Raw genomic sequence first — 21,763 nt, 5'->3', positions numbered from 1 at the left:
CCAGGATTTAGGGTCAAGGGTCAACTCTAGTGACAGCCCCACACTCCGCCAAAGGAGCGGTTCTCGTTAAGGCACATCAAACTGGTTGCCCTACTTTTTACAAAAGAAACTTTTTTTTTGCTGCAAAATTACTCTAGTATTCGCTGACAGTCGTAAGATCCATTGCTTTTTTTACTTGTAGAGGATGTAGTATAGTGTCTCACCTCTCTCTTCTTTAAGTGAAAATTGGTTTAAGATTCTTGGAACTTTGCTTTACATCGAGTGTAACATATGTCGCCCACAGTTAAGTTTTAGAAGTTTTGATTTTGAAAAGATAGGACTGGAAGGGTTTCGCGCTCTGGCACCTTTAATCCACATCCATGCCTTATTTTACAAAATGAGAAGACTTCGCACGTGCTGGTACCATTGGCCTCTGAGATATTCCAATCCATAGATAATATAGCTCTTGATCGGATGTATTGAACAAGACCAGGCTCAGCTTTAGGCTTAACGTACCTTTTGAGAGCACTTTCAAACCCTCTGAGGTAAGGCTTGGACGTTACTCAGAATCATTATCTAATCGCCACTCCGGTCAGTGTGTTTTTTTTAAGCACCAAACTCCGAGGTAAGACCTCCAAAAAACTCGCCCCAGGTTAATTCCAACAATGAACTCCACCTCTCTTCGTCCTCGGGCGCCTTCATTGTTCAATTTGCTTCCTGCTACCGGGTACACCACATTATTGCCTACGCTTGTTTGTGGTCCCGACAACCGCATCGATGGCAGCTCTCCCTATTTTTTCTTCATTTATACCTAGCTTGCATGAGGTCAGTACCAACCATATTCTAGCATACTACCGGTCTAAATTTGAAAATTGACAGAACAGCCACTTAAACATTGAAGTTCTGCTAAAGAGTGTTTTGGCCATACTTGACAAAGGTGAGACCGCCATCAAAATTGCCAATAGTTTTGGCATTCACTGCACCTCAGATTACAATATTAATAAGCTCCATGCCGCCACCGGGGTGTTTTCCACGTCCAGACCTACCTTGGGCTCCACGAGATTCTGTTTGAAATTGGTTTGGCCCTCAACAGTCCCAACCTGGTAAACGCACCCGGTAATACTCGTAGGGAGTATGTGTAGGTGTTGATCCTGGACCAGGATTTAAGTCAGACTTATACAATTATAAAATATATTTTATAAAAATATATTATATAAAAAATATATATAAAAAATTACCCTATAATCAAGGGCTGGTCAGATCTGCCAACTTTTACTCGTTGGTAGATCAGATACCATAACAATTTAAAGATAAGTATATGAATAAGATTTTGGGCTGGAAATTTCATTTTCAGTAGCGGTAAGGAATCCCCCCCCCCCTGAAAAAGGTATGTTATAACACCGGGGTTTGAACCCATTGTCACTCAGAAACTCAAAAGCAGACAAATAGCAGCTTTCAAATGATCATGTGACATGAAAGTGTATTACGAGTATTTAATCCATCATTTACGCGTATTATCACTTTAGATTTATTTCATGAGCAATGTTATTATCCTTGTAAATGTGTGGGCACGATGCTCCCATATTCGGTGTAGTACTCTCCGTTGCACAACATGGATCCCCACATGGAGTAGGTCCCTCTGGTAATGATGGTGTGGTTCGAGTATCTTAAGATAGCCAGATCAAAGCCCACGCTCTCGGGGTTGTCTCCGTTCCCATCACTCACGAAAAACAAATCACCTTCTCTGTTCTCAATGTTCTCCCGGCTCCATTTCATGTCATCGGAAACAAGCAGAAAGGCTACATTCTCATACTCCTCCCTAAAATGGATAAATGATAAATCGACAAAAAGAACGGTGCACTGGATATTGAATGAAGGCAGGGCTGAAGGCTTAAAGGTTTGAAGGCTTGAAGGCAGAAACTAGCCATCAAATTTTGAATGAAGAAAAAAAGCGCAGCTAAAGAATATAGTCATTGAACCCGAGAAAATAAGTGATAACAATAAGTACGTCGAATGTACCTGAAGTACTCCATGGCATCATGAAAATAGTCTGCGTCCAAAGGATCTTGCTGAAAGTTATCCTTCATGAACTTGAGGCCGTCCGTGCGTCGATTATGGATGCCCACGTAGGTCACCTCTTTGGGTTTGAGCCCCAGTTTCTTGGCCACACCTTTCATGGTCTTTTTCATCTTGGTCATGATGGACGGCTTGAACTTCAAGGTTTCCCTCAGGAAGTGGACGTACTTGGTTTGCATTGCTTCTTGCTCCTTGGACCAATGGTCCTCTGGCCTGAAGAGAAAAATTGGGCTTTGTCAAGGAAGCGACTCTTCTTTCTCGTGGAGGTGGTTTGTTCAAGGTTGGGCCCAATTTTAAATCATTGTTTGTAGTTCAGAAATCAGCCACCAGGAACCACGATTTTATTGTGATAGAAGTCACTTACTACTTACACTTACCTATAACCGAAGGGAAACTTCGGATGAGTAGGGAAAAATTGGAGGACCTTCCCGGTCCGATACGACTTGTCCGTCAAGATTTCCCGGATATGCGAATGGTAGGGCGTGAACGGAATCTTTTTGGGATCACAATACACACTATCGATCACGGGCACGGTGATTGAGTCTTCGGTGAAGATGCCCAACAAATACTGACGACACTCGGCATTGATATACGCTTCCATACCCAGTTCGTCTTGGAAATGCGCCAAAAGGGCATAACCCAGTAATTGATTGCCCAGTCGCCCATGGGCTTCACCATAGATTATGGACTTTGAGTCGGGACCAATTTTTTTGATATTGAACTCGCGGCACGGTTGAACTTTCTGACATGAGTCGTTATCACAAGTGTCCTCTCCTTGCACGAAGCCAGTGAAGTGAGTCAGTGTTGCACATAATGAAATGATGACATTGGATGATAACCTCATCTTAAAGAAGGTAAACCCCAACGAAAGAAAACTGAACATGGAATTGTGCTGTGTAATAACACGGTGCTCTCCGTTGCCCAGCCATTCCCATGCCTCGTCTATCCACTGTACATAGAACTAGTAGATCGATCAGTGCGTACTGTAGGGCGTGTATATCGAGTACGCGCTTCTACACATACGTACTGGTACTACCGGAGAGACCATCCATCGGCCTCTCGCCACTGAATGAAAAGGGGATCGAAGAAACGAAACTGGCCGAATGTTGTACCTATCAACCTGTGATAGAAAAGTTGGACGATATGGGTAGTCGAGAGGGTGAAGACATGAAAACACATTCTTGGACGGATGGTTTGAGATTAAAGGTACTTTTACGTACTAAAAATGACTGTTTACGTTTTTGAAACACGACCAGTGGTTGATTCAGCAAGACAAGGGCCCAAATGAACTAAATCAGTACAGTATTAGGCCTGAACAATTGCGTCTTCGATTGTACTGCAGAATTGGTAACCTTTTCTTGTTATTGACAAAACTGGTTCTGCTACACATTACAACTCAATACCTATTTGACGATTTTACATGATGCACTAACAGGGGTTAATGCATCATTGATACAAATTTTACTATCAGGAGAATATGAGGATCAGAAATGTTTTGCCTTAGCTTCGCTTTCCTACAACAAAATCGTCTTGTCCCCAAAAACGACATTACTTGACTTTTTTACTTTGTTTTTTAACGGACCCAATAGATAACGAATCTACAGTGGTTTTCGTCCTTTGTTTATCGATTTTGCTTTGAACCTGAAGTGTATTTTCTCGTAACAATCGTTGAACGCCAATCTGTCCAATTGTACGTAGACTTAGGCATTCTAATAAAGAGAGCTTACTTGTGCTAAGCTTAAGTTACGTTTGAAGACCATTTGCAACACTTTGGATCAGACTGATGAAAATAACTAGGTATTTCTACTTTGGACCCACCCATTCCTTCAGAATTTCATCAAAATTGGGATAATTTGTACATAGTTTAAGCTCTTTTTGTCAGTAGCAAAATACTAGTCAGTTCAGAACTGCCCCGCTAGGCATTAAAAAACTCAATTGGACACTTATCAGAAAAGGGCTGCGCTTGACCGCAACATCGTGGTCGGTGCTCCCATGGGAGCACCTTGGAAACAGGTCCGCTGGATCCTGGAAACGTGGAGCGTTGCTATGGCCCGGCCAATTCCAATGAACCACTTGAAATCAATCAAGTTGTCCATCAACCACCACCTCGATCAGGCAGTATTGAACCAATTTGAAGAGCTTCCAATATTGAAACATTTTTTATACTTGCAGATTTGACGAACCCTGTTGCGTTGACTTTGACCCACATGAATAACAAATTGGACTCGTTTGAACCTTTCGATGAAATCATCTCTATAGTTAATGTATTACTCCTTCTAGATTCAAGTGCAAACCCGGATATATCACCAACGTGACTCAATCTAGCCATTTAGATGTAGTTTGCGATGAAAATCAAGATATGATTGTTCGAGAGCAATGCTCATGTAAGTATCATATTTTCAAAGAGGCAGGTTGCAGTTGAACTGAGCATTTTCTTGAACCTCTATTCCATCATCTAGTTAAAATGTGTTCAAGCCTGCCAATGGCACCTGCAAATAGTGAACTGATCCGAACTCTTTTACCTTGTAAGTATTAGTTTTTTTTACTATTTTCCTGGCTAAATACCCTCATGTGAAATCGCAGAACCGCCGATTTTGATACACGTATTATTAACATATTTGCGCACAATCACAAAAGTTAGAAATCGATCCCTCAATATTCCACCTGTTTCAGCCTTTGTCCCACTTCAATCGATTGTCTCATTGGCGAATGTCTATGGTAAGCACGCTGACAACGTTAACTATTGTGGATTAGTTTTTTGGGCGGATTCCGATAGCCCTTTTGGGAATGTACATCATCATCCCTGGTAGTTAGGGACATGAACCAGAGGAACGTGGACGGGGATACCTGGGTCCAAAATTAACATTTCGTAATCAAGTAAACGCATTGCATTCGCCTTGACGGGGGTTACATGCTCTGGTCATGTCTTTGTTCAAATGTTGAGTCTAAAATTAACTTTTTTTCATTTCAAAGCTCAGACAAGTATGATAAATCGCTTATAAAGTACATTACAACATAGCAGTGTAAAAAGCACAGTCAATAATATTCTTTGTAGTAAGTACGCTTAGTTTAACATTCATGAAATTTCATAAACATCTATTTTGCAGATCGCTTTACTATCACAGTTTAAAAGTTGCATTTTTCACTTAAAGAAAGGCTAACCATATTTCAAGACAAATAAGTGTCTTTTTCGATGTTATAACGAGAAATCAATGAATCATTGTCTTTAAGGTTCGTTTAATAGCTACCTAAAATTAGTAAAAAATTGCCCCATATAACTTACAAAGGATGTAAAATTGGTTATTATTATTATTCTTTCAACAGCAAAAGCGTCCTGTTGTTTTCTTACAAAATTTACGAGTATTCCTTCTGTTTTCATCACAACGAAAATCAATAGTACATGGAAGACATGGCATTTGTGTAAACTCTTAACTAATGTTAAGAGTACCACCGTGTCTTCTTATGAATCGCTGCATGAACATATTTCATTCTTCGTCTCAATCGAAGGACTGGATCAAACGCTATGCCCTCACAAATCTCATTATATAACTCTTCACGAAGTAAGTGGGGTAGTAGCCTAGGACTAAATCATTAATTCTGTTTCCTTCTATGTACTCTGCTTTGAGAGAGCATGATTCCGACCCAGTCCTTCGATTAAGCTGAAATTTAAAATACGTGACAGCAATAGCCTGGTGCGAGTCTCCATTGCAGGCAAATGCAATGCGTGCAGTCGCTTCCAAATTGCTGATTCTAGGTAGACACTAGTATCCCCACCCTATTCCAGTTGATCATGTCAAAGGCTAATTTTCAGCACAGGGATTTTTCTATTTCTGAAGATACATTATGCAACTGCCAAAATAAAAGCCCCAGAGTGCTTCAAGTGCTTCTGTTCTGATTCCCAAACACTGATTCGACTATGTTCCCAAAAAGCAATCACTATAGTATATTAACGAGAATGTGTGGCCGCTTAGCGCTACTCGCTTCTAATCTAGGTCTGAAGCATTAACGAGACTCAGTCTATTGAACTTGTTATCGCCTAGATACATCATCCGAGTTTCGAAACTCCTCAGAGTCGAAATTCGTGAGGGCTTCCTCATCCTTTAACGAAACCTTGAACTTGGCTTGGTTGTTGGATGGGACTTCGGATGGATCTCATTTCAGCACAGCCAAAGGTGATTTCCCTTGGCTTATGATTAATTTGCGAAAGAAGAGCTTAATTAGTGGGGTTTACTTCTCCATGGCTGCGACCAATCCTGGAAATTTCCAAAGGGTAAAACACTTTTTTCATGACGTAGTCACAAAATCTCCAAGGAAGCTACCATTGAAAAGATGTTCTACATATACGTAAGACCCATTTTTCAATGCCAGGATTACCGACGGGACTTTCGACAAGTTGAGATCTACCTGGATGGGAAGCTGTGCGGATCATCGGGTGAAAATGGAGTTCGTGATTATGAGGTCTACGTCCAATGCACCAAACCCGTCCACGGGATGTACCTCACTCTCAAAAGCAAAATCAAGCAGGTCGTGCTTCAACTCACCGAGCTTCGCGTAGAAGCGCTTGGCATTGGAGGTCCAACCAGTATGTGTGTGTGCCTTCTTCAAATCTACGTTCTTCTTCCGCTTCCAACCAATATTGGGTCCTTTAAGCAACAGTTGTCTGATGACGTCAGCACACGTTGTGACGATATTATTATTATCATCATCATTATTTTTGCTTCTTTTTTGGGTTGGGGGGGTCACTTTGAACTTCTGGTCATGAATATTCTTTGGTTAAACATTAAATTAAAATGGATTTTAAAATTCTCCGCAATTTTCTAGAATTTTCTGGCAAATGCGATAAGTTTTATTTAGTTTTAAATGCAATATTTTTGCCTGAAGAAATGAAAACGCAACCGTCTAAATACATAGGTGATGTATCATCTAAGCTTCAACTCCATTTTATCTACTTCTTCAGCCGGAATACGGGCACATTTGTAATGTTGTTTCTTTTTTTTTATGATGCCAATCTTAAAGTTCACTTCACCTTAAGTTTAAGAATCATAACTAGAGGTAGATAGACTCTCTGAACGAGCAGGGCATATTTCTCACTCACTCTCAGTCTGCTTTGTGCGTGTGATAGAATTTCCAAATTTGTTTGTTTGCATTCGAAGGATTCTTCGACCCAGTTCTGGACCTTCCCACCACTTTCACTAAAGGCCACTCGGCCGATGGTTCCATCCTAACCCCATTGAACATGGACTCTGTGGAAACCGACAGTGCCACGGATCCATTTTGGCAGGTGCATCTTGCCAAGAGCCGCCCCATTCACTCCCTACGCATCCGGGTAAAACATCTAAGAACAAATCTCGACATTATTCGATCTTATGTGCACTCCCAAATAATCGATAGGTCGAAAGTGGAGAAACATTGAGTTCCATCGAAATTCACGTGTCTGAGAATGATCCCACAGTTGGCTTGGGAACTCAAACCCTCTGCATGGCCACAGAGGCCAGCTTCCTGGCCGACCCTGACGTCTTTCACACTTTCCCGTGTAAAGAGATCCGGGGGGGAGAGTTCATTTCTATAATCAAACGAGGTTCTGGGACTCTCAAGATTAAGGAGATCGGGATTTATGAACAAAACGGTGGATTTCAACGTGAGGCCTGAGCTTGATTGCAGTTTCTTTTTGTGCCGGTCTCTGATCACGAAAAACAATCGTTCATTTTTTCGTTTCCAGTGGGCTATTTGCCATTGACAGAGTGCCTCGAGTTCTTTCAAGTGGGCAAAGTCGTCGAGGGCGAATATTACATTGATCCCTCTGAATCCGGCAGCATTGACCGAGCTTTTCCCGTGTATTGTAAGGATGGATGGACGCAAATCTTGAGGCGGGGACAACATGGAAATAAGCAGGTTGGTGGCGCTGAATGGATATTTTCTAACAGAAAGGTCAACGATATAGTCGCTAATCCGTTCCTTGAAAAAGTGGATTTCGTTACTTTCTTTTATCTCTCTAACAGAGACCTGTCTAAGAACGGGGTATTGGACAAAGAAATAGCTTTAAAGGAATCAACCATTATCCCGCGTGACAGAATTAGTTCGTCCAACCCAATTGGAGTCTTTTTGTACATCCGCAGTTGTCCACAAACATCAATCGCATGTGTCAATGTCCAATAGTGAGGTCGAAATCTTTATATGTCATGTGAAGTCTAAAGACTTGTCTACTGTGACGATTGAAAGGCCACCGTCATGCTCTGATAGCAAATTCGGGAAAGCATTGGACTTTACAGAAAAGGAATTACAGAAGGAAACGTGTTCCACAGTGCTAATTTTGGGTGACCTGGGTTTCCCTTCTTCTGTTGTCGAATGGTGACCCACTCCTCTTCGGCTTCAAAATCGGCTTCCAAGGCATACGGAAAGTTGGAAGATTGTATGCCTTATTCAAACCTTTCCCAACACGTTGGTATCCCAAGTAGGGAAAATAAAATTTTGGTTCAAGTGTTTGCGGCCAGCCCTGAACTGGTTAGCAAGGTCTTTGTGTCCCCCAGTAAAATGTCTGACCACAACCTTATCGAAATTAAGTACTGTAGTGGTACGGTTTATCGATGACCAATACCAGTGTTGATACCAAGGGATGTCGATATTACGAGGGCGAATCAACTTTAAAGAGGATTATGGTCATAACTTTTGTTATATTGGAGATGGGGAATTTTTATTCAACATCATTTTTCAACATAACCACCGCCGACTTCAATACATTTAACCAATCGTGCGTGCCACTTCTCAAAGACGTGCAACACGCTCCCGGCCGTGAGGTCTTTCAAAGCCCCCTCCACGCCTGTTCGAAGTTCAATTTCGGTATCAAAACGGATTCCTGAGAGCTTGGTTTTTAACTGAGGGAAGAGCCAGAAATCACAAGGTGCCAAATCCGGAGAATACGGGGCATGGGGCAAGATTTTGATATCTTTTTTGACCATGAAGTCCGCGGTGGCCCGGCTGACATGTGGCCTGGCATTGTCCTGGTGGAGAAGCCAGCCCTGGGCGATCTTTTCCGGTCTTTTCTTCCGCAAATGCTTCAGAAACGTAGACAAGACTTTGATGTAGTAGTCTGAGTTGATCGTGTGTCCCTTGGGGAGATATGTCTGGTAAATCATCCCCTTGGAGTCAAAGAAGGCAATCAGCATCAATTTCTTCTCACTCCCAACAACCTTGGCTTTCTTGGGGGGATTAGAACCCTACGTGAGCCACTGAGCAGACATTCTTTTCATTTCTGGAGTCGAGTAGAGTATCCATGACTCATCCATAGTCACAATCGAGTCAAGAAAGGCCTTTCCTGTCTTGAAATAGGCCGATTTGAAGTCCTTCGCCATCTTCAAATGCTGCTGTTTGTGATCGTCTGAGAGAAGGCGAGGGACCCAACGAGCAGACAGTTTGGACAAATTAAGATCGTCATGAAGGATCTTGTAAACCGTCCCATACAAGAGGCCAGTATCTGATGCTATATCCTTGATGTGCACTCTCCGGTCCGAAGCAACAATGGCGGAGACCTTGGCGATATTGTCCTCGGTCCTCAGGATTGGCTTGGGGCATTTTCCACGCTCACTTTCGATGCTTGTTCTGCCTTCCTTGAACTCTTTGAAGAGTTTGAAAACCCTGGATCGGCTAAAGGCAAGATCTCCGAAGGCCTCCGAAACGAATTTGAAGGCCTCAATGGCCGGCTTTCCAGCATACGCGTAAATCTTAATGGCGCCGCGTTGATCAGCCATGGTTCGTTTGAGAGAATTGGTGAGGGGTGTTTCGAAGTCGCTTACTTTGAATCGAGCTGCAGAAGTTGCTGTTCATTTTTTCGGAAGACCCAAAACACAAAAATTGTGCGAAATGTTCTAAATTTGATCACACAGAACTTTGAGCGTTATCTATTTAGCCATTTTTGTGCAATTGCAATAATCCTCTTTAAACTTGATTTGCCCTCGTATAACGGATTCGACTCGATCTCGATCTAAGGAGTGGGTTGGAGTATTGGGTTTATGTACAGGGAGGCACAAACATACGCGTACAGTCCTCTCAGGTTGGTAGTCCAGTAGGTACTTGTCTTACGCTCATGGCAGACTTTACCAAGAAACCTCTTGGAACCTCTTTATGCATTGGGTGGTGACAGATACATAGGTTACATTGCACTAAATCTTCGCATTACTGTTATTGTTATATGACAGGTTGACAGGTCTTCAGATCTGCTTCCAGCTTGCTTGGCTTGACATCTTTGCAATGCTTACTCATTAATCTTCTTTGTCGTTATTTGCACACTTGACTCATTAATCTTCGTGGTCGTAATTCGCATGCTTGGCCTTGGCATCTTTGCAATGTTTGCTTCCAACATTAGTCCTCGTCCCATACTTATTGCTCTGGTCAATATCTCTCTTGTCTTATAATGGTCTATCGCAACTCATTACTATCCGGCTGAATGCTGTTTCACTACAGTACAACTTTAGGAGAGGAGGTAGAAGTCCTCTCCAAATCAAAAAGTGGGAAAAAAGGGTTANAGGTTGGTAGTCCAGTAGGTACTTGTCTTACGCTCATGGCAGACTTTACCAAGAAACCTCTTGGAACCTCTTTATGCATTGGGTGGTGACAGATAGTATGTATCTCTTGTTTGGGCACCACTGAGCTCTGCAGGACTTCAAACAATAGAAAAGGTCCAACAAAGATTTGCCCGTAGTGTATCTGACAAGTGGAACCTCTCCTATTGGGGGAGGCTGAAACAACTAGGGCTTTATCGTGCTCCACGAAGATATGAAAGATATCTTATTTGATATGTTTTCAAATGTATTCACAAGCGATGCCTCAATTCGCGAATACATTTCAACGAGAATGACCGGAGGGGTGTAACTTGTGAGGTGAGGGTACAGTCTAGTCATAATAACACTAGACTACCCAAACCCGTGAAATCCTCGTTTACTTCTGCTATATAGAGCTTCTAGTCTATATAATCTTTTACCCTCCTGCCTTCCACAATTCTACTTATTAGATCTAATATTGGCATTGGATCATCTGTAGATGATCCAATGCCATCTTTTAAAGCTGATTTAGACAAGGTATTATGCACAATTCCACACCAGCCTTACGTACAAGGCTTATTTTGATCTGCCAATTGTAATTCATTGCAGGATTAGAAATTTTTCGTGCTTGACCATGTCCACTATCCCGTGGCCAGCTCATATGTCTTCCAATTTTTTTTCTTCTTTTAACGATTTATTTTTCCGTATGTTAAAAAAATGTTTTCCAATTGCCTTTCAGGATTACTTCGATCGGAATTGGGACGCGTACAAAATTGGCTTTGGCAATCCCCAAAGGGAATACTTCTTGGGTTTGGATAGCCTTTATGAGTAATTAAGAATCTTTCAATATTCAGCATGAAAGGCAATGAATGGTGGGTGACACTTTTGATACACTTTGTCCATTTTGCACCTTTAGCCTCATGAAAGTGCGCAAGTTTGAGATGAAGATTGAACTCTGGGACGTGAACAACACGTATCGAGCCGGATCATATAGCTCATTTGAAATCGAAGGTCCCGAGAGCAATTACCGACTACATTTAGGACAGTACTCCAGCCACACCCATTCGCACCTGTTGGACTCGTTCTCGCTTTTGGCCAATGAGCAAGAATTCTCCACCGAAGATGCTGACCATGATCAAAGCTTCGATTGGTCTTGCGCCTCCTTGGCCAGAGGACCTGGATGGTACGTACGAACCTCGAAGGTTTTCATGTTTCCGGTTCCCATCCTATGCCACATGGCTAATGGGCATGCCTTTTTAGGAAGGTTTTCATGTTTCCGGTTCCCATCCTATGCCACATGGCTAATGGGCATGCCTTTTTAGGTTTTCAAATTGCTACATGGTCAATCTCTTTGGTATGAATTACAACTCTCGGCGTGGACCCCACGGCTCGGGCATATATTGGCATCATTTCCATGGGTTCTCCAATTCTCTGAGGAGAGTGATCATGTCCATTCGTCCGATTGCGGCCAATCGACGATGTGAGTCTCTCTCACTATTACTACTACTTCTACTACGTGTTTTGAAATGGCGAAAGGATATGTGTATACCTACTTGCATTACATATCTTACATATCTTTAACTCTTGCGCTTCTAGATAACAAGCTCGTCGCGTACACGCTTAGCAATGTACTCCTTGACTCTCCGAGTCTCCAATTCGAGGAAAAAATCCACACCAATTACTTAACCGACCCTGTGCCACTTAGTGGTGGCAATCCTCCGGCACCACTTCCAGAGCTCTTTGATTCGGCTCATTGTATGGCGGGGAGCCGCAATATCTTTTGTTGCGGCCACGAGATTTCGTGAGTCAGTCTTAATATTTATGTAATTGTTTGAATGACCCAGTCAGCTTTGGTCTTTGATGGCTAATCTTGATGAGCCGTACGTCCATGTGAAAGCATGCTACCCTTTGTAGAACCGGTAAAGTCAGCTGCTATTATCTACCCTATGGAGAATATGTATGGCAAGCGAGTTCTGCCACTTCGTTTTCAATGCCCAGCAAGCCATCATTTTTTGAGCTGAATGACCAAATATGGTTGATTTCCTATTCAGCAAGTGGTAATGAGTAATGACCTACTTTGATGTGCCTCTCCGATACTGACTAACTTGTGCCATCCCAAACTAGATGGCATGATCTCCAAGCTCATGTCAATCGAGACCGTTGCCGAAGGTCCCCGTGTAGATCTCCCGCTCAACAACGTCAATAACCAACGCCAGATCGCCGTCACCCAAGTGACGGAGAGCATGGTGGTGATGGCTCTTGAAGGCTACCTCACTGAGGACGTGGTGGTAATACTCTACAGCCTCAAAACGGAGAGCTTTCAAGTGATTCCGCCTCCGCCGCCCAATCGACCATTCACACGGATGGAACACTTCACTCTACAAGATGGAACGTCTTTGATATTCGCCTTCCCCCCTTGTGCCAATTGGTATTTGATCTTCAACATGATATCACTCACTTGGTATCAACGGTATAGGCCAGATGAGCTTTGTCAGGTTACCTCAACTTTGGTCCATGGAGACTTGGTGTACCTTTGGGTGAATGATGACTCCACGAGGATCAGTATATTTGATCCCAATAAGAACACATGGGATAAGACGAGTGAGTTGCCATGGAAATCACCAGATCAACTCTTGGATTACAAGAGTACAAAAATGATTAGGCTAGTGGATAATCGGTGGACAGGTATGCACAGTTTTATGCAACACCTACGCTATCATCCAAGCATACTCAAAATGTGTTTCAGACGATATCACAATTGATCCCCAAACCTTGCAACGGTGGGAAGATGTGTTACGGTCCAACATAGGAATACGAGAAATTTCATCATCTTATGCGTAAGATCATGAAAGATATAAGTAGGCATTTAAGAGCACTTTGGCACCTTTGATTGTGTTTTCGTAGATATCAATGTCATTCGGGCATGTCCATGCCAAATGGAACAAACTTGGCCCCAAGATCAGAGGCCAAATGCCAGGCTGATGGAACGTGGTCCTTCCTAGTGCCCCTGCAAGATTGCACATGTGAACATGAATAATGATTTGTTACAACCATCTTGTCGTTTACCGCAAACGGGACATTTACTGACTTTTCCAGGGAGTCATTGCATGATGCCTTTAATACCTCCACCCGAGTCCAAATTAAAACTGTTTAAATGGAATGGACTCCCAATAGCGATCGGAAATGTGCGTACAAATGTTGTTCAATGATCATTGTTCCGATATCAAAACAAGTTTGAGTTTCTTTTCACGCACTTCTCCATAGGTAGCGACATATGTTTGCCAAGACGGCATGAGTCTCCCCGTTTACACAGAAGCTAATTTTACCGTCGAGTGTGGCCCTGGGAACGCATTCATTGAACCAGTGTCCTGGCCAACCTGTCTGCGAGGTATGAGTAAATTCCTGATCACTAGACACCATGTCCTCTAAATGCTGAAGCACTTCATCTCTTGAAGAGATCGTTTGCCCTCCTCCTCCTTCCACTTCATCGAGTCCCCAAGTTGGATATGCTGTCCTTGAAGATCCAGGATACATCCTAGGACCGTGTTATGGCCGAAATTCAACCTTGTACCAACCAATTCCTGGTTGCGATAAAGTCACGGTTTTAGTGGAAGATCAGTATTTTGAGCCTGAAGGCCAACTTATCACCTTGTTCAAGTTGAACATATCTGTGGACGACGATAACGTGGATCTTTTCATGAGTGTTGTGTTATCTCACGAGGTGGAGTTTGATCTCATTCAGGTATGATGAGAAATGGAATAAAAAATGAATAAAATGTGTCAGCCTTAATGCAACAACATCTGGTTGAAATGCCACAAACACCGCTTTTTGCATGTTTTACAACACGGTAAAGTGAGCTTTTAACTGAAAATGTTACGACAAAATTGTTAAGAGTTAATTCAGGCGAGCTTCTTCTCTAAGGGTCCTGTCGAATGTTCTTATTCTAACATTCCAATTTTAGTTCCAAAACCAACTGGAAGGGCTGCCAGGCTCAAGCCCACGTCGTTTGCAGTTAAAAGCCATCAAGTTGTCCGGTGAACAATCCAACTATCTCTCGTTCAATGTCACTCACAACAAGGATGACAAGAACGACGTTTGCCTCTACTCCGTTCAATGCTCCTTCAACGAAACCGAGTTCGACGTCACCAATAGCACAGTGGATGGCTCTTTGGATATGGACCAATCTATGAAGTATGGCACACGCTTGGCCTACTATTGTGGAAACAGTTCCATGTTTGATGTTTATGGGAATGGCAGTCTGTGGAAACCGGCCGTGCAAACAACTTGTCAACGGAACGGATTGTGGAACATGACCAGCATTCCTACTTGTCAATGTAAATGACAGTGAAGAAAAGCATTGAAAGTCTCTTTGTTCAAATAAATCCGATGGACACCAAATTCACAGATACCGGTTGCTCCGAAATCCCGATTCCGCCAACCTTGAACGATCTCCGAATCACCAACACAACACTGGGTCCGTTTGAAATCAATGACACGATTGTATACATGTGTAACAATGGAAAGTTGTTTCGCAACAATTATTTGGAAACGGAGGTCGTGGCCACTTGTTTGAATGGTAACACTTGGCATGTCCCGACTTGGCCAGAATGCACAGAAAGTAAGGCACACATTCTAAGATCAAGCCAGAAATTTCCCCTTTCACTCCCAGGTCACTCACAGTTAACAAACCTCTAACATCTAATAGTAATCAATTTGGCCTGCAAAGGGCTAGCAATAAAAATCCAGCAACATACTAACGATTCTCATCCGATACTAATGTAGCTGTTCATTGCGAACCCCCTCCATCTCCGCCCGGCGCTGGAGTCAGGCCCAAGATCCTGAGCACTGGCTACAATCTCAAAAATGTGTGCCTGGGAGACGACGGACCCGAATCGTTGGAGCACATTGGGTGTTTCAATCCTATCATCCGGATCGTGAGCAACACCACGAGAAACGGGAGGGTGACCAAAAACTACGTCATAGATCTGCCTGACTTGGATGAGAGCCACGAAAACATAGCGGCTCTCATGACCTTCACGAGAGCGATCGAACGCAAGGACGACATCTATCCCTCGGGTTGGGTAAGCAGATCATAATCCCTCGTTTGTCAAGGAAGACATTTGCAAACGTCGGTTGAAATGTAGGGCAATGAATGAGTCGTAACCTCATTTGAAAGATAATTTAAACGTTTGCGTTTCTTCGATATTGGTTCACTCAAATACTGTATATAACACTAGAGAGGAGGACAATGGCATTTTGTTCAAAGCTCTTCGAGGAATGACACACGATCAACAAAGATTTCAGTTAGGCCAAAATAAAACTATCAAATTTCAGAATATAAGGACAAAAAGCTCTAAAAAAATTACTGCTTCTAAACTAACTCTCAGACATGGACTAATAGCACTAGCATGCTTTCTCCCAAATCAAAACAATAATAGTAATATCTATTGTGAGAAAGCGGTACCATTGGACATTCAATTTACGTATATTTTTGACAGCACTGGTTTGTGTCAGAAACCTGGGCTCGAACCCAAGAGTCCTAGGGCAACTCGGTTGGGGGTTCATCAATTGCGTTATAATAATCTCCCCATCATTAATGCACCCAATTATACGTACCTTAACTCCTTTTTGTAGCATGACTGATATTTTTTGGTGCTGAAATACACATGTACTCTCCATTACACGTAGCCTTATTTTGTCCAATTGGTGGCTAAATAAGTTTCTGATTATATTTCATTGGGTTTCAGCCCAATTTATAAATTCTTAAAATAAAGTTTGTGCCCCTCATAAAGATGCTTGGTCATTAAGAACCCAAGAAAATGTTTCCAATTCCCAGGGTACAACTACCTACAAGTTGGGCAAGAGTGACACGATTGCCGAATTAGTGACTGGCTTCGAAGATAGCACTTCGCCCTCGGCCAAAAGGATTTATTTGCGCACTCAAACCAACTTTGGCCAAGCCATGCCTTGTCTCCAACAATTGACGTGCTCCGTCTGCTCTTCTGAATCTGATTGCGAGCTCAAAATCAAACAATTGGACGTGTTTTCCACTCACGATCTCACCAAGTTTGGCTCTCATATTGAGTATCAATGTCAAAAGGGTCAAAAGTTTGCCACGTCGAGTGGTTTGCAAGATACGCAAAGTATGAAATGCACATGGGATCGAGTTTGGACCCCATCAAAGGATCTGCGAGCATGTGTTGGTGAGGTTGAATTTCAAGACACATTACAAAGATGCTCATTTCTTAACCAACCACACTATTTACAGTGGTGGGTTGCGTTGACCTCATCCTGCCAAATCCGAACCACAATTACATTCATCCGACCTTAGAATCGAACCAAATCTGGAGTCTAGGGTCAAATGTGACAATTTCTTGTCCGTATGGGCATGAGTTCACTCACAATCCAACGGTTTCCCATCTCAACATCACTTGCAGTTCAAGTGGATCATGGATTTACCCTGCCACGTGGCCTTATTGTGTGCTCAAAGGTAAGTTGCAACTTGTGACCCCAAGAGGCTGCGTTAACATTGCCCAAAACGATCCAATTCATCACCATTCGAGTGTCTTCGACTTACAGGTCATTCTTATGGTTTGTGCCACCCACCACCCACTGCACTAAATGGCATTAAGTTGGATTGGAATGAAAGCAATACCCTTCTGTATCCTGGAACAACCGTCATCTACACTTGTCCACCTGGTTTCTTAATAAAAAATGCCTTCAATGAATACTCAAAGAGCCACACTGAAACTTGTGGCTGGGATCTCAAATGGTCCCCGTCAATTGAAGTAAGACTTGACTCGTTGAAACAAGAAGCCACATCAATATACAATTATACAATTGTTATGTTATAGTTAGACGGATGTGTTCGTTTCGGGTGCGCACCCGCACCGGAAGTGAGATGGTCCGCTTTACTGCATCCTTTTGGCGAACTGTCCACCTTTGAAGTGGCCACATATGATTGCATACCAAATTATCATAATGTGGCTAATAAAAATACCAGACGATTCACCCTTGAATGCCTACCAGATGGATCTTACAATCTTAGCACGGTTACGCCTATATGCGTTTCATGTGGGTCCTGGTACATAGGTTCTCGTACAAACATTTATTGTACATTTGAGTTCCGTTTTAGATCAATTTTGTGTTAAGCCTTTGGCTTCTGCTCCGATTGGAGGGTATCGTCACTGGAACGGCAACAAGCATTATCTGGCAGAAGCCAGCTACACTTGCGGCCCCTATCGACGTTTTTACGATCCCAGCGTGACCAATCTTCCCGAGAAGCTCACTTCAGTGTGCCAATGGGACGGTAAATGGACTATCAACTTTGTACAAGAATGCATAGGTATTTATTTAAGTAATTGACGGATTAGCTGTGATAAATGGATCCATTGTTTGATTTCACGTTATTTCCAGTGACTCATTGCAAGAACCTCCCAGAACCGCCAACGACTTCAAATTTGTCTTTTGTTCCTTTAAGGTCTTATGAGAACCTTGAAATCAATCCAGGTAACAATTAGTCAAAGAAGGATGCTTAGGACAAGCCTCTAGATGGTGCGTGTTTTAGATTTGATACGACGGTTCCCAAAGTTGCCCCTTGAATTTACCGCATTGGATGAGTTTGGCTCCATGCGTGATCTATTCTTGGATGGAACTCTGGGCGATTCGCTCAAGATCCTTCTGACAGATTCACATCATCAACCGGTGTTCATGCTTGTTTTCCGCCCGAATTTTGGAACATGTTCAATGGAATCTGTCCTTCAAGTAAGCGCTTTGAATCTCCTCGCTATTCTTGGCTTGACTTCACTTCAGGTGGCTATTATATAATTGGTGTTTGGTGTATTCAAAAACTGTATTCAAAGATTTAGTACCAAAAATCTACACGTTGCTCAAAGACGTGTTCCTTGATTTTTTATGAACTTTTTTTACGAAATTTTTACGCTTGAATATTAACACATACCTGGTTGCCCAGGTCTTGCCAGACTCATTTTTATTGCGAGTTTGTAGATTGAACAGGTATGTGGACAAAACAATTATCATATATCCCTCTCTCTCTCATTGAAGCAATGTTTCGCTTTTCTATCTGAACGGTAGTTTACTCACTCAAATGCTCATTCTTCCTTAGCCCAGCCCCGAGGACTTTGCGTGTGACATTGCCAGTGGAGACGTATTTTCGCTCACATTGGGCTTCTCGGTGCTTAAACGATTCCATGTCTTTGAAATTTTGATCAATGGCAAGTATATCACGGAGATGCAAGTGCCAAAAACTACTAGCATGATGCAAATCAAAAAGATTGCCGTCATCGGAAATTCCTCACTCACGTTTGCTGGACTCCGCAAGAAAGGTATATATGCACCCATACATTCCCCTCTTAATTACGTTCGTCCAAATTAGAAAGTTTGACCGACATTTCTCCCGAAGGCCACGATCCCATGATTCCTATTGGTACCCAAATCCTATACAATTGTGCACCATATATGACTATCAATGGTACCCTCAATACCAGTCTTCAATTGAGTTGCAACAGTAATGGTTGGATCCAAGAACCGACGGAGTGGCCTACATGCGTGTATAGTACTTCTTTGCTTAACACACCCTATGAATCGTCATCGTCGACTACCAGTTCGAACACGATCCCATCAACGACAGGCTCTTACTTGGTGCCAAGTACCATCTCAAGTTCTACCGAAAACAAAGGTAAAAGGTCTGACCGCTTTCCTCTCCTCACCCCACCCAAATCAACAACTCAAAGAATCCAGATATCTTGGAATCCTTATCAAGCTTCCAATGTTTCGTACAAACTGAACAAGATTCGTTCGCATCTTGAACTTAACTTGATTTCCTGCCCTGAATTTACGTTGTTCACGATCTGGAGAAACCAGGTCGAGATTCGTATACACTTATGGACTCAGCAGCTCAGGAGCCATACCAACGTACGAAAGTCGGCCATTGTTGAAAGGCCCAGATGGAGTGGATAGAGAGGCGGATGAGTCGGCAACACGAGAGAAAATGACCTGATCCGACAGCCAGAACCATGCATGAACGGCGACCAACCACCTCACTTGCCCACTAACCAACCAAGCAACCAGTCAACCGACGACTATGCTCGAGAGGCCACAATAGCACCACATAACCTGTATGTATGTATGTATGTATGTATGTATGTATGTATGTATGTATGTATGTATGTATGTGGATATACTAGGCACACTACTCAGCTCCGCATGTAAACATTCGACGTTCCCGCATCCTGTGGTAAGGGTGACGGTTGGTGGCATTCTTATAAAAACTGGCAAGTGTCATGGTTGTGGCTCTGTTAAAAAGAGGGAAGTTCGATCATTGTTATTAACCCCATAGGGTGGATGACGGTCAATGTGTGGATTGATCAGCTGTTAAGAATACCTCGAATATATTTCCAGGCAGTTCGGGTGAGGTCGCTCTTGTCTAGGGGTTGAGTCAAATTACACAAGTTTCAAATCGTCACTCTTAAACAGGTACATATTTGAAGCTTCCCCTGATTTCTCTTTCCACAAGGCTCACTTTACCCGGCGTGCTTGAGTCAGGATTCGAATCCCCTAAACCATACGGAGGAGTCGGCTAATTAGAAGCCAATATGCCATGCCATTGTCCAAAATTTGTAGATTAAGGACTTCACTTTCATGAAGTACGCCTAAGTCTGACTTCTGACATTACATTTTTTAACATTATCATAGGTTTTTATCGGGTACTTATTAAGAACGTTGGAGAGTATTTTTCCGAACGCTTTTCAGCTTTTTAAGGACCCCTTGAGCCTATTTCCCAAGTTGAACAATTATAGTCAAACTCATCAGACAGCAATTGGCGTCAAAGCCTTGATCCTCCTAATGATATCAGTAATAGGTGAAGGTGAAGGTGGCCATGGCCCTTGGTCCTTGGTAAATGTCCTTGGTAAATAGTACAATTTATTCTATGCCTAATGCTAGCATTTTGTTTATTCTGTCAGTATGCCTAATTTGCCATCCTTTGTATGTTGCAGTTAGTACGAATAGCTTTTTAGGTGTTACATCAATTGTATCACAGCTAGCCGCCAAGAATCATTTACTTGTGAGAATTATACACTTAGCCATGCGCCAACTTTTCATTCCCCTACAATTTCGAGCCCTGAAGAACATTCACTCTCTACGATCGCGGGAAGTAGTGAGTGACGTCGCTCATTCACTGCCAAATTTAAATGACAATATCTACATACAGGATGTACCTCGTTGATGCTTCACTCACGTTTTCTCGTCTCTCACCGGTTCTTCCATTAGCCTGAATAATCTCCTCAAGCTGGTTGGAACACGAACCACTTGTGTAGCTCTCAAAAGAGCAACATGGTCAGGTTACTATCGGTAGAATAATTCGGTGTATCCTCGAGGACAGTCATTGGCTAGCTTCAGCCCCCTAACAGGACTTTTTCCCAGTGCATTGCATTTGATCCCAAGGCGGATTCAAGTCCGACCCGGGCAAACTCAAAGGCGTCTGAATTGTGGAAGCAGGTTTCTGACTCTTCAGTGTTTTTTTCTCCGGGTGAATGTGAAGTGTTTTTAAGCTCCCTATGGAGGTCGAAGATTGTGGAGTCTAGGTTTCTATGCTTTAAGGATTGGAGTCCGACGGGATGTGGACCCGGCGACATTCCAAATATGCAGGCTGGGCATTAGCTGCGGTGCCATTGGTCGTCTTCGTCCATTGGTACGGATTAATGATAAGGTAAGATGGACTTTTTTATTGCTTGCTACTTGGAGCGCTCTTTTTGATTTCAAATTTAATTTGACACGTATTTTGTCGCAAATGGCTCAAAATTGCTGGCGGCGGTTCGCTCTTTGCACCTTAGACAAGAACAACGACTGAGAAAAAAAAATGCCTTTCGTTCAAATCAGTTCCATTACAGGACAGATTTGAGTAGCTGATCGCAAGCTCTACAGTATTGCTGCAACTTCAGACTATTCCACGTCTCTTTGGGATTGGGCAAGAAGTATGACTTCTTGGCAACCCCTTGTGACCTAGTGGTCTAACGCACCTGTGAGCTTGCATAAATTGACAATTATAATTATTTTGGGATCACTCCAATCTCATTGATTTCATCATCGCAACCTCATGACAGAGCGCCCGTTCAGTCCCTCGGAATTTTTCTTTCTAACTAAATTTGCCCCC

At 42.7% G+C, this 21,763-nt stretch overlaps 6 protein-coding genes across 6 annotated transcripts in view; 5 read left to right on the top strand and 1 right to left on the bottom strand.

The window, feature by feature from the left end:
• Positions 1-1,458: 1,458 nt before the first annotated feature.
• Positions 1,459-3,296, bottom strand: LOC131881971 (galactoside alpha-(1,2)-fucosyltransferase 2-like). Its single transcript, XM_059228970.1, has 3 exons — positions 2,433-3,296; positions 1,999-2,268; positions 1,459-1,798 (listed from the first exon to the last, which is right to left on the bottom strand). The coding sequence occupies exons 1-3, from the start codon at positions 2,936-2,938 to the stop codon at positions 1,528-1,530; spliced, it is 1,047 nt and encodes a 348-aa protein (XP_059084953.1). The 5' UTR covers positions 2,939-3,296; the 3' UTR covers positions 1,459-1,527.
• Positions 3,297-4,743: 1,447 nt separating this feature from the next.
• On the top strand, positions 4,744-7,148 carry LOC131882516 (uncharacterized). The gene is made up of 3 exons (XM_059229672.1): positions 4,744-4,773; positions 6,096-6,325; positions 6,424-7,148. Exons 2-3 carry the CDS (start codon positions 6,245-6,247, stop codon positions 6,874-6,876), a joined length of 534 nt encoding a protein of 177 aa, XP_059085655.1. The 5' UTR covers positions 4,744-4,773; positions 6,096-6,244; the 3' UTR covers positions 6,877-7,148.
• A 344-nt stretch (positions 7,149-7,492) lies between these two features.
• On the top strand, positions 7,493-8,066 carry LOC131882464 (uncharacterized). Its single transcript, XM_059229610.1, has 3 exons — positions 7,493-7,693; positions 7,775-7,947; positions 8,055-8,066. Exons 1-3 carry the CDS (start codon positions 7,534-7,536, stop codon positions 8,064-8,066), a joined length of 345 nt encoding a protein of 114 aa, XP_059085593.1. The 5' UTR covers positions 7,493-7,533.
• A 4,448-nt stretch (positions 8,067-12,514) lies between these two features.
• On the top strand, positions 12,515-13,371 carry LOC131882596 (uncharacterized). The gene is made up of 2 exons (XM_059229796.1): positions 12,515-12,646; positions 12,714-13,371. The coding sequence occupies exons 1-2, from the start codon at positions 12,580-12,582 to the stop codon at positions 13,349-13,351; spliced, it is 705 nt and encodes a 234-aa protein (XP_059085779.1). The 5' UTR covers positions 12,515-12,579; the 3' UTR covers positions 13,352-13,371.
• LOC131882594 (uncharacterized) lies at positions 13,315-19,757 on the top strand. The gene is made up of 17 exons (XM_059229794.1): positions 13,315-13,426; positions 13,494-13,612; positions 13,686-13,774; positions 13,854-13,977; positions 14,045-14,331; positions 14,552-14,924; positions 14,996-15,208; positions 15,373-15,671; positions 16,427-16,793; positions 16,859-17,080; positions 17,170-17,378; positions 17,445-17,664; positions 17,726-17,935; positions 18,007-18,099; positions 18,158-18,354; positions 18,716-18,935; positions 19,013-19,757. The coding sequence occupies exons 2-17, from the start codon at positions 13,513-13,515 to the stop codon at positions 19,567-19,569; spliced, it is 3,780 nt and encodes a 1,259-aa protein (XP_059085777.1). The 5' UTR covers positions 13,315-13,426; positions 13,494-13,512; the 3' UTR covers positions 19,570-19,757.
• A 652-nt stretch (positions 19,758-20,409) lies between these two features.
• LOC131882595 (alpha-1,4-N-acetylglucosaminyltransferase-like) overlaps positions 20,410-21,763 on the top strand; it is a gene marked incomplete at its 3' end in the record, with an annotated part of 2,930 nt that continues 1,576 nt past the window's right edge. The window contains 1 exon segment of the mRNA XM_059229795.1: positions 20,410-21,319. Within this exon segment, the coding sequence (XP_059085778.1) occupies positions 21,228-21,319 (92 nt within the window).

This window comes from Tigriopus californicus, chromosome 6 (assembly GCF_007210705.1).
Source record: "Tigriopus californicus strain San Diego chromosome 6, Tcal_SD_v2.1, whole genome shotgun sequence".
In the NCBI taxonomy this organism is placed as follows: Eukaryota; Metazoa; Arthropoda; class Copepoda; order Harpacticoida; family Harpacticidae; genus Tigriopus; species Tigriopus californicus.
This window is presented reverse-complemented; position numbering and strand designations above follow the sequence as displayed.

Coding starts and splice junctions, on each gene's coding strand:
- LOC131881971 (XM_059228970.1), bottom strand. CDS start 2,938: ATGTTCAGTTTTCTTTCGTTGGGGTTTACCTTCTTTAAGATGAGGTTA. Junction 2,269..2,432: donor AAGTTTCCCTTCGGTTATAG/GTAAGTGTAAGT, acceptor TTTTCTCTTCAG/GCCAGAGGACCATTGGTCCA. Junction 1,799..1,998: donor GATGCCATGGAGTACTTCAG/GTACATTCGACG, acceptor TATCCATTTTAG/GGAGGAGTATGAGAATGTAG.
- LOC131882516 (XM_059229672.1), top strand. CDS start 6,245: ATGATTAATTTGCGAAAGAAGAGCTTAATTAGTGGGGTTTACTTCTCC. Junction 6,326..6,423: donor ATCCTGGAAATTTCCAAAGG/GTAAAACACTTT, acceptor TTTCAATGCCAG/GATTACCGACGGGACTTTCG.
- LOC131882464 (XM_059229610.1), top strand. CDS start 7,534: ATGGCCACAGAGGCCAGCTTCCTGGCCGACCCTGACGTCTTTCACACT. Junction 7,694..7,774: donor ACAAAACGGTGGATTTCAAC/GTGAGGCCTGAG, acceptor TTTCGTTTCCAG/TGGGCTATTTGCCATTGACA.
- LOC131882596 (XM_059229796.1), top strand. CDS start 12,580: ATGCCCAGCAAGCCATCATTTTTTGAGCTGAATGACCAAATATGGTTG. Junction 12,647..12,713: donor GATTTCCTATTCAGCAAGTG/GTAATGAGTAAT, acceptor ATCCCAAACTAG/ATGGCATGATCTCCAAGCTC.
- LOC131882594 (XM_059229794.1), top strand. CDS start 13,513: ATGTCCATGCCAAATGGAACAAACTTGGCCCCAAGATCAGAGGCCAAA. Junction 15,209..15,372: donor TTGGCCAGAATGCACAGAAA/GTAAGGCACACA, acceptor ATACTAATGTAG/CTGTTCATTGCGAACCCCCT. Junction 17,936..18,006: donor CTTTGTACAAGAATGCATAG/GTATTTATTTAA, acceptor CGTTATTTCCAG/TGACTCATTGCAAGAACCTC.